We start from the raw sequence: 12,036 nt of genomic DNA on the forward strand, positions 1-12,036 counted from the left end.
AAATGAGGAAACTGGTGAAGTCCACATTGATGCCCTGGGGTTGAAGTGTTCCGAGGCGGAAGATGAGATGTTCTTCCTCCAGGCATCGAGTGGTGAGGGAGCAGCGGTGAAGGAGGCCCAGGACCTCGGCTGAGTGGGAGGGGGAGTTGAAATGTTGGGCCACAGGGCAGTATGGTTGATTGGTGCGGGTGTCCCAGTGATGTTCCCTAAAGCACTCTGCTAGGAGGTGTCCAGTCTCCGCAATGTAGAGGAAACCGCATCGGGAGCAATGGATACAATGAATGTTGAGATGAGGCAACATCTTCAAGAGAGGAAGAAGAACCTTTAGGGATGGGCATTGGTGGGATGGGAGAAGAAGGAAAGGTAAATCAGTGTACTGGCAATAACTTAAATTTCAGACTGGATGCTTATCAATGATTGGTAATTCTGTTTTCCATTTGCTCCTCGAAGAATTGCTAAAGGATACCAGACATCACCAGATCTGCGGCTAACCTGGCTCCAAAACATGGCTGGAAAACATTCAGAGAAGAGCAATCGTGCTGAAGCAGCACAGTGCCTTGTTCATTCAGCAGCTTTAGTGGCAGAGTACTTAAGTATGTTGGAAGATCGCAAGTATCTTCCTGTAGGATGTGTAACTTTTCAGGTAGGAGTTTGTAAGTTATTGTCATATTTCTTCTCTGTTTATTTTGTGTATATTATATTGAATATGGAATTGTAACATGATTTTTGCTTCCTCTGAAAGGGAAACCCTATTCAAAGAAAGGAAGAGAAGGATATGTTGAAGACAGGGTTAGATGAAGTTCAGTGGGAGCAGGCTTTTGTGGACAATTAATAAAGGCATAGAAGCTTGGACCAAACGCCCATGCTTCTGCACAGCAACTTCTATGTAATCATCAGCCTGCATGTAATATGCCTTTACCGTCTAAGCAGCACAGACACCGATGTTGTAATACAATGCTGGCAATCCAACCCTAACAGAGAAATTTCACTTCCATACATATGTTCAGAACAATCCAAAAGGAATCACCCTGACAAGTGGGTTATGCATAATTCACATTCCTCTTGCTGTAGAAGGAGTTTTGTTATTCAGTCTTCACCTTTCAGTCCGTTGATTTTTCATCCCCTTTAGCACAGAGAAATACCTAGTCTCAACTTGATGGTTGCTGCATGGTCCTGGTTGAAATTAGTTAATAATGCTCACAAATATGACATTATTTGGAACAATGGATAAAATCCAAATGTGAGCGTTTCTGTTGTGAGTCAGTCCGATATCACCTCATATACAGGAAGCTGCATCCCCTGCACAGAAATTACTCACAGCAGATGGTTTTACCTCAGAAGGAATAAATGTCTGCAGATGTGGAGCCCTCCTGCACATGCCTCCCTTCCCCCATTACAAACTTGCATTAACATTTTTTTAAATCTTGCCTCGTGCATTATCATTCATTCACATTTTCTGATTATCAAAATTATTTTGCTTTCTGTTTTCCATTAGCTGGTATGAAACAATCATCTGTTTGGATTACTTAAGGGAGGACAGATTGGTTTCATGGTTCTACTTTACAGTTAAGTTCTGTGGACCTATTTGGGAGAGTCTTGAGTGACTGACTTTTATTCAGAGCATTTCAGATGTGTGTTGGGACATGCTATTTTGTTAAGAGTTCATGGTCTGAGATTCTGGATCAATGTTGAGGATGTTCAGGAGTGATTGGGTCCAATATACACAGCATCTGAACCTCTCCTTTTCAGTTATTTAAAGTGATGAAGCACAGAAGAACAATTTCATAATACATATTGATAATGCAAGCTGTATTGATGCAAGTGTTGATCTCAAGGGGTTGAATGTGGAAAGTGATTTCACAGGAGAAATTGACGAGAAAGACTTCAATTATAAGGACCTTGGAGAGGAGAAGAACTGAAGAGATTTGATAGAAATTTTCAAAATCATGAATGAATTGGACAATAGGAAGAAACCATTCCCATTCAAAAGGATCGGAAATCAGAGGGCACAGTTTTAAAGTTTGCTGAAGAAGCGAATGTGAGGTGAAAAAAAGCAATGTTACACAATGAAGTGTTAGGATGTGGAATACTGCCTGGAAATGTGGAGTCAGGTCCGATTCAAGAGTGTTTTTGATGATTATTTAAATAGAGCTAACATGCAGTGCTATGGGAAAAATCAGGAGATTGACATTAAGTTGAAATGTGTAGAGACAAGAATCTGCCGAATGGCGTCCTCAAGGATCAGAACAATTCTGTGAATCTAAATAGACAAGATTGCAAGTCTCAAAAGCATGGATGAGATGTTCAGCACTAGAACAACTCAGGGATGTTGCAAAATCAAAAATAAGCAATCTTACTGATGCCATTGATTTTTGCTTGGAAGCTCATCTCGAGGTCTAAAGTGACACCAAACTTGCAAACTCTTTCATGAAACAGTATCATCGGACAATATAAAAAAAAGTGTTGTTTATTTTTCTCTTCTTTCTTTGAACTAAAAGAAATTCTGTGATGTACCTAACCAGTTGCTGTTTTATTAAAACAGCAAAAAAGAGGTTGATCACAAAAATTGTACGTTTCATAAGTTCTGAATCCGCCTTCTGTTTATAACTACATTTTAAAACATGACTACTTTAACAAAAAGTGCGCTCAATCATTTATTATTTTTGTTGCTATACTAGTGAGTTTCTTCATCAAACATGTTATAAAGAAACAGTTGAAGGCACTGGTTACTGCAAAGTCTATAGGCCCTGACAATATTCCAGCAATTGAGCTGAAGATATGTGCTCCAGAACTTATTGTGGCCCTAACCAAACTGTTCCAGTTCAGCTACAACAGTAGCATCTACACATCCATGTGGAAAATTGCTCAGGTATGTCCAAGTTCACAAAAGCAGGACAAATCCAACCCAGTCAATTACCACCCTGTCAGTCTACTCTCAGCTATCAATAAAATGATGGAAGGGTTCCTCATCATTGCAATCAAACAGCACTCAGTCATAGAGCTGTACAGCATGGAAACCGATCCTTAGGTCCAAATCATCCACGTCGACCAGATATCCTAAATTACTCTAGTCCCATTTGCTAGTATTTGGCCCATATCCCTTGAAACCCTTCCTATTCATATGGCCATCTAGATGCCTCTTCAATGTTGTAATTGTACCAGCCTCCACAACTTCCTCCGGCAGCTCATTCCATACACGCACCACCCTCAGCGTGAAAAAGATCCTCTTAAGTCCCTTTTAAATCTTTCCCATCTCACCTTAAACCTATGCCCTCTAGTTTTGGACTTCACTCCCCTGGGGAAAAGACTTTGGATATTTATCCTATCTATGCCCCTCATGATTTTATAAACATCTATAAGGTCACTCCTCAGCCTCTGATGCTCCAGGGAAGACAGTCCCTGTGTATTCAGCCTCTCAGTGTAGCTAAATCCCTCCAACTCTGGCAACATCCTTGTAAATCTTTTCTGAACCCTTTCAAGTTTCACAACATCCTGATGGAATGCAGTATTTCAAAATTCCTTAACAATAACCTCCTCTTGGATGCTAACTTTGGATTTTGCTGGGGCCACTTTGCTCCTGAACTCATTGGAGCTTTGATTCAAACATGGACAAAAGAGCTGAAAGGGGAGGTGAGAATGAAAACCTTTGAAATCAAGACCACACTTGACGAAATATGACATCAGGGAGACCTAGCAAATTCAGAGTAAACAATGATCAGGGAGCAAACAGTTTGTACCACCCACAAGATGCACAGCAGAAATTTACGAAGACCTCTTAGGCAGCAACTTCCAAACCTGTGACAACTAGCATCTAGAAGGATGAGAGCGGCATCTCTGGGACAGATGCACTAAATAACTCCACCACCCTATGGCTGAACACTTTAATTCCTCTCCCACTCCACCAAGGACATGCAAGGCCTGAGCCTCCTCCACTGCCAAACTCTAGCCACTCAACACCAGAACCCTCCAACAACAGGGATCAATGTGGATTTCACCGGTTTCCCCATTTCCCATCCCCCCACCTTATCCCAGATCCAACCTTCCGACTTGGCACTGCCCTCCTGAACTGTCCTACGTGTCCATCTTCCTTCCCACCTATCTGCTCCACCCTTCTCTCTGATCTATCACCTTCATCCCCACCTTCATCTACCTGTTGCATTCCTAGCTACCTTTCCCCCAGCCCCACCTCCCTCCATTTATCTCTCAGTCCCCTTGGGCCACTCCCTCATTCCTGATGAGTTGTATGCTTGAAACATTGACTCTCCTGCTTCTTAACCGGCTGTGCTTTTCCAGCACCACCTACAAATTACCCTACAAGCCACATACTGACTTGAAACTATTTCACTGTTCCTTCAATGTCGCTGGGTCAAAATCATGAAACTCCCTCCCTATCAGCACTGTGGACCAGATGGACTACAGTGGTCAAGAAAACAGCTCATTACCACTTTCTTGAGGGCACTTTGGGATGGGTCCAACCAGTGAATCCGTCCACATCCAATAGATACATAAATGCATTTAATATGTTAGTACATGTGTTGATAAGACAATAATTTCAATTTGAGCTTTTCTGGTATAGCAGAAAGTTGAATTGTTGACCTGGTGACACAACTGGTTTTATGGGTGGGACCTGATCTAGAAAATTTCCTATTAAATCTGCATTAAAGATAGCAGAAAACCTGAAATTATAGACTGAATTTACTTTGTTTTTAGATGAAGTCCGAGTTTGATTGTGTTCTTCGTAGGGCTTTTCACCACAAGTCCTAGTGTGTTTTCTCTCTCTCTCTCTCTCTCTCTCTCTCACACACTAACTTTGCTACTTTAATTACCTATCCTGCCTGATGATGCCCTGCACATCTGATTTCCACTCCATCCTACCATGTGCCATTCCCCGAATGATTTGCCATACAGTAGAGATCTGCCAAAAGACTGGTATCTTAGGCGCACGGCCATATTTGAAAGCCCATAATGTACCCAGACAAGCATCGAAAATCCTGAGCTGCCCTACCTACGAGATTCATGATAGTTGCCTTGGAAGTGGCAGACTAGGGTAAATGGGCACCTCGCTATGTGGGCAGAGACCTGGAGGTTCTGCTGATGAGGTGATTCAGAGGCAGGGCTTCCTTGTCCCCTATGACATCAGTGGAGGTCACAATACAGAATACATCAGCCTTGTCTGAGGTTTTCATCCAAATTACAGCAGTCTCCATTCTAGCAGGGTAAGTGCCACCACCTTCTCTCTGATATCTTACGTTCACTCTGTCTATGCAAATGTTTCCATCTCTAATCAAGAATCATGCTGTACTACTATTTCCTGCAACATGTTCCCCCTACTGCTGCCTACTCACTCATCTGGGTCACCTCTCCAACTGCATCAAAAGTAACATTGCTGGCACTCACTTTCTCATTTCAGGAATAAAACAGCCTGCAGTAAGGCAGAGAGAGTTGAGAAGGGTCGTGGGCTGCCTGACATTCAGCTACTCACTCCTTCTGTGGAGAGGATCCTAAGTCTGACCACCCTGAGCCTGCCATGAACTGGTATTGGAAGCTGTCCTATACTTACTGTGTCAGGACCCCCGTACGAAAGTTATCTCCCTTGACTTGACTGGTACCTAACTGGTCCTGTGTGTGAACTGGGTGCATGTCCCTAAGTGCACATTGTCCTTACAGCTCACTGCAATGAGAATTGCCCATGCAACATTAAGTACAAAAATCAGAGATGTGCTATAAAGATTTCAGAGCCTGGTACATAACGGGTGCCGATTTTTGTGAATATGGGATGTGTGTGTTGGTGTCCATCGAGAGTGCGCTGAGATGTTGGATTCAGAACAAGTGGAGAGGTGAATCTCCCAGGTGCACACTCTGATTTCTATGTTGTGTTTTATTGGCTTTGGCTTATTTGACAATACTGATAAATATCAGTGATGTATATTGGGCTGTTAACAAAGTGTTTAACAACTAGCAATCCTCCTTAATTGGCAAGTGGATGCGACATAGTCAGAAACCTGTCACACCGCTTGTGAAAAAGGTGAAAGACGGAGCGAGATGCTCCCAGTGTTACCTGAATGTTCCATGCATTTGACCATAACCCGCATCACCCATTTACAGGGGAATCCCTGTAGGATTCCCCTGTAAATGCTTTTAGGTGTAACTCAGAATTTCTTTTTTCTTCACTGGGTCAGCTGATTCTGCCAGAATCCAGATGTAAAGCTACCAGAAACTCGATCCCAAGAAGGTTAATGAATAATCAAATTTGTAGTGGTATGCTTGTGACTATGGCTTTATGTACTGTTGTTGGATCACTGCCATGTCAATATCAGAGTGATGTGCCCAGATATTGATAACATGCCTGCTTTGTTCTGAAAATCAAGCAGATATCGCATCCTATAATGCTGTAAACTATAGCATTGGTTTATGATATATTTGTCCTTTTCATTCTTCTGCTTCCCTCTCTCTCTCTCAGTCTGTTTTGCTGTATTATACACTTGTGATGCACATTTTCACATGTGGGAGTTGTAGCAAAAACAAATTAACACTAGAAGCAGGGTTATCCTAACATCTCTCTCTACTTACCCTGGATTTTTGACAGAGTATTTCATGACTGTTGTATAATAGTGTCAGAGATAATCTCACATCCATATCGACTCTAATAAGATAAAGTGAAGGAAAACCATGAAAATGCCAGTGCAATAGAGATAAATGTTTCCTCGGGTGGGAGGACAAGAAACTCAAGATTCCCATGAAACAAGGCCGACTTGATAGTTCCACTCTGATTTTATTTGTGACTCTTGACAATAATGCAGTTGAGCTGTTATAACTACATTTGTTTTCTATGTGTTGCATTAGTAGAAACTTTAATAAATGAAAGATGTACCACACTGCTTTGACTAATAATTACAAGATTTATGTTCATATTTCCACACTGTAATGTAATCTAATCTAATCTAATATATGTTGTCCTTAGTAATTACACCTTTATTTGGTTTCTTGTAGAATATTTCTTTCAATGTTTTGGAAGAGTCTGCAGTTTCAGACGATGTTCTTTCACCAGATGAGGAAGGAATCTGCTCTGGGAAGTATTTCACAGAGGCGGGTCTTGTGGGATTGTTGGAGCAAGCTGCAGATCTGTTTTCAATGGTAAGTATTATTTCAATTTGTCAACTCTGTGCTTTGGTATGGTATCTATGATGGGCAACAGGCAGTGTTGAATAGTAGAGATTTAGAAATGAATGAATAATTGGTATTACTTGACAAGCTTTGGAGAGCGAGGCATGTAGTCAAAGAGTTTCCGTCATGAAAGTAAACGACGTAGATAGACCCCTTTATTGGATGAACCTTGCATGGTGTGCAAATAGAATGGATTGGATGACTTGAAGTTACTTTTCATTCTGCATTTTTCTTCCCCTTTTCATGATTCACTTTTTCTCCATTTGTAATATTGTTAGAATAGTTTTATCCCGTATCAGTGACAAATCCAATCTACAATATGTATTATGCAGTTTGGGCCAATAGGTAACACCTGTTTCTGTAATTTACTTCCTGATCTTCTAATTTCTGATTACTGATGATGCTAGCAGAGATGAGATTCCATTGCCCAAGGATTAAGCATTACAATATTTGATGCATTCTTTGGTCCTGTTGGTGAAATTTTGGTTAGGAAAATCTTTTAACAAGTGGCCCATGTCTTGCATAGACTATTTGGTCTGGTCGGTAAAAACAAGGACTGCAGATACTGGAAACCAGAGTCTAGATTAGAGTGGTGCTGGAAAAGCACAGCAGGTCAGGCAGCATCCGAGGAGCAGGGAAATCGATATTTCGGGCAAAAGCCCTTCATCAGGAATATTTGTTCTGGTAGCACATTGTGCTCTTATGCCAATGTGCTGTATTTCAAAGTGTAGAAACATAGGTTTCCCTTTTGCTTTGATGCTCTGTTGAACTCTTTTGTATCATTTCAGGTTTAACTCCCAAAAAATAGATAGCAAGGTCATTCCAAGGATCATTTTGTCAAGCCTCCTCGCAGTTAGTGCAAATCGCCGTTACGTAGAGACCAACATGCCTGAAACAAATATACAATCAAATGAACTTAGAAATTAGAAGCATGAGTAAACCATTCAATCTCTTGAGACTGCTTCACCATTGCTGATCTGATTGTGACCTTAACTCCACTTTCCTGTCTACCCTTTATACCTTTGACTCCCCTATCAAGAATCTACTTAACTCAGCCTTAGATTGTTGACCTGATGGCCTTATTATTTGCCAATGAAGTATCCAAAATTCATCTGGGTTTGATGCCAGTCTATGTTGTTAAATTCATGATCAATATGGTCCATTTCAAATTTTTATACTTTTGAATTCAGGATTAGAATTTATCTCTTAGTTGAAATTCACTTTTCACAACCCTGAGTGTGCTGATATTTGCTCAAAATCAACATAATTCTGCCATGTCAAGGAATCAACAGATGATTCATGTTGGGGAAGATAGTTAAAGAGCATGGAATAATAATAATGGTAGATTTTAACTACCTGATATTAGTTGAACAGAAGACATGGGTAAAGGAGATAATTGAATGGAACTAGTACAATATGTATAGGTCTCTTTCTAACTCTGTTTGTAAGAAAACAAATCCGAGTAGGAAGGATTTGCTGTTGAGAATCGTAATGGGTATTGAAGTAGAGCAGATTAAAAAAAAAAGTAGGGGGAGTATCTCGGCAATAGTGATTATAATATAACATGCATTAAGATTCAGTAGAAGGGTATAGGATTATGATGAAACCCACATTAATAGATTACAGAAAAACTAACTGTGTGGTACTGAGAATAGAACTGGGAAAAGAAAATGTGCAACACGAGTGAGAAATAATTGAAACAGTCAACAGAGTATAGGAAAAATGTAATTCATTGAAAGGAAAGAATAAATTAAACACGAGTGAAACTCCATTACAAATAAAGACATTAAGGAATAAATGAGGGTATAGAAAGAGGCAACCATTAACAAGGTAGATGATAGACGATACAGCAAACGATTAGCGTGAATACAATCAGATTAGGAAAGAATCTTATAATGTTATGCAGACAAAGCGTAACTCCAAAATTAAATTATCAAGGAACACAAAATGGCAAAATATTTCACAGGCATGTCACTAAAGAAAGGAAGGCTCTGGTAGGAATAGAGCATGAAGGGACAGGCATGATAATAGTGCAGGCAATAATATGGAGGTGTTAGAAATGGTAAATAATTATTTTCCTTAAAACCATAGCTTAATACTTGTAATTAGGAAAATGTTAGAGTATATTATAGAGGATGTAATTGCAGCGCATTCCGAAATGCATTATGTAATCAAGCAGAGTACACGGCTTAATGAAGGGGCAATCATGCCTGTCAAATTTACAAGAATTCCTTGAGGAGGTAACAAGTATAACTAGTTGGGCACCTTATCTAAGAAAAGATATCCTGCCTTTGGAGGTAGTCCAGAGAAGGTTTACGAGGCTGATCCCACGTATGGTGGGACTGTTTTATGAGGAGAAACTAAGTACGTTGAGTCTGTACTTATTGGAATTTAGAAGAATGAGAGGGACCTTTTTGAAAAATACAAGATTCTGAGGGACTTGTCAGGCTAAATGTGGAAAGGTTGTTTCCCCTCATGGGTGAGTCTTGGACTAGAGGACACAATCTCAGACAACATGGTCGTACATTTAAGACAGATTAGAGGAAAGCTTCCTTCTGTCCGAGGATGGTGAATTTGTGGAATTCTTTACCGCAGAGGGCTGTCAGACTGTGTTGTTATTCAAGGCTGAAATAGATAGATTTTTCATCAATAAGTATATCAAGGGTTGTAAGGAAAAGTCATGAAAGTGGAGTTGAGGACTGTCAGTTCATCCATGATCTCGCTGCATGATGGAGCAGACTCAATGAGCTGTATGGCTTACTTCTGCTCTCAAGTTTTATGGTCTTATGTGAAGTGTAAATGTTGTCTTGTACTGGATGTTTGAATTTTCTGCCTCTGTGCCTCATATCCGATGTAATCCAAAAATATCCTACAGAAAACGCGAAGTTCATTTATTGAACAGTAAATGATTATCTCTGGTAGCTATATATTAGATGGTTATACATTTGTAAAAGTCAAAATTGGTTTTGTCTCCAGAAATGCACCTACTAATTAGAATCATGTTCAAAATTCCTGTTAATCCATTTTTTTTGTATCAGGCAAAGTGTAAAGATCGTTTTGTTTTGTTTTTGATTTTTTGACTTGTAATTTTTATTTTTTTACCTTTGATACCTATATCAGCTTTTGAAGAACAATTTAGATACATGATAGCGGATTGTGTACGACCATTGCCAAAAGTGTAAACAGGACCTCAGTATATCTTCATATTTATAGATAAAGCAAACTTTTTATTAACCAGCGCCTATGAGACCATGAGTATAGCGGTTAATCAAGTGGTCTACATAATCAAGGAGCTTTTGAGAGGTACGATCAGACTCAAAACCATGATTAAGGCATAATGTCAAGAATATCCACAGGGTTGGGATAAGGGTTAGATTTTTAAATTATTTGTTACCAGATGTTCTCCAAATTAATCTACTGGATTTACCTCATTTGAATTAGTTTGTGATCATGAGACTAGAGCTCCATTAAAATTAGTTAGGGAGAAATTCTTGAATGAGAAAGATGAATACTGAATGTTGGATTATAGGTCCCTGTTTCTAGAAAGACTCGCAGGAGCATGTAGAGTGGCACAGGGACATTTAAACATTCCACAGGTGAAAATGATAGACTAGGAAGATAAACATTGAGCAACTAATGTGCTTCAGGTGGGAGTTGAAGTATTGGTGTTGTCATCTTTAAAGGGGGAACCTTCAGTGGTCTGTATAAAGTAGCTAGAATGTTTAATAAAGTGGCATATAATAAGTATCCCTGATTGGAGGAAGAAGAATCAATGTCACATTAACATGCTGAAAAAATTTCATGTGTAGAAAAGGATAAAGAAGAGCAAATGTGTCAAGTGGTAAGAGGAGTCGAAAATGACAGAGGTAATGAAGGTGAAATAGGAGAGGTAGACAGTTCTCAAAGTGAACTTCTGGCAATTTGATTGGCTAACACAGAAATATTAGGGCAGTTAGACATTGTGTTCTCATATTTGGAGAATAGGCAATGGGAGAGTCTTACTGAGAAAGTATGCAGTAATCTGTTGAGATATACCTGGATGTACTAACCAGACATGATGTGGATGTAGCAGAGTCAGCTTTGATAAAATGACATCCTTATCAGTAAAATCCTGAAAAACTAGCTCAGGTGGAAACATACTTGCGGGCCACTTGATTGATCCTAGTCAAAATCACTGGAGTTCATTAATTGTGTTGGTTCTGAAACCAGATGGATCAAGCTGACATTTTTATTGATTATAGAAAGATAAATACAGTTATGAAAACAGATTTGTACCCAATTCTATGATTGGAAGATTGCATTGATAGAATTGACAGTAAGCCTGAAGAAGGCTTATGCCCGAAACGTCGATTCTCCTGTTCCTTGGATGCTCCCTGACCTGCTGCACTTTTCCAGCAACACATTTTCAGCTCTGATCTCCAGCATCTGCAGTCCTCACTTCCTCCTCCAGTTTAATAGCTACTCCAGACTATGTATTTAGTATGACGTTTTTTGAGTAACTACTTAGTTAATTCACTAGAATCCTCTGAAGTCTTGAATTAAAGTAGGAGATATTAGAAATGTGACAGGAAGCATCGTATTCAGCAGAAGTTCTGAATATGCTGATTCCAGTCAGCCATTCATTAGATTTGAGTGTGCATTTGTGCTCAAGTTACAATCATTAGCCTACCAAGTATCTGTGGGTAATACTATTGTCAAGTCCATTTGCAAGTCATTTTGTAGGCAAGTCAGAACACAACACAGGATAAACTTATGTTTAGAGGATTTATTATGTAGAGGAAATGTTTGTGCGATGGATCTTTAAAATTACATTCCTATTTGGGATTGCGCTTGTAAGTATGACGTTCATAAGTCAGATGTTCGTAATTAGGG

At 39.7% G+C, this 12,036-nt stretch overlaps 1 protein-coding gene across 16 annotated transcripts in view; it reads left to right on the top strand.

The window, feature by feature from the left end:
- The window catches only part of dock7 (dedicator of cytokinesis 7), a 170,263-nt gene that overhangs the window by 132,299 nt on the left and 25,928 nt on the right, over nt 1–12,036 (top strand). For all 16 annotated transcript variants that reach the window (XM_043699462.2, XM_087990702.1, XM_087990698.1 and 13 more), the window contains 2 exons: nt 451–643; nt 6,991–7,134. In XM_043699462.2, coding sequence (XP_043555397.2) covers nt 451–643; nt 6,991–7,134 — 337 coding nt within the window. The remainder of the gene's footprint in view (nt 1–450; nt 644–6,990; nt 7,135–12,036) is intronic.

The sequence above is a fragment of the Chiloscyllium plagiosum genome, unplaced genomic scaffold (assembly GCF_037043375.1).
Source record: "Chiloscyllium plagiosum isolate Xiang-an unplaced genomic scaffold, Cpla_swu_hap1 HiC_scaffold_9, whole genome shotgun sequence".
Taxonomy (NCBI): Eukaryota; Metazoa; Chordata; class Chondrichthyes; order Orectolobiformes; family Hemiscylliidae; genus Chiloscyllium; species Chiloscyllium plagiosum.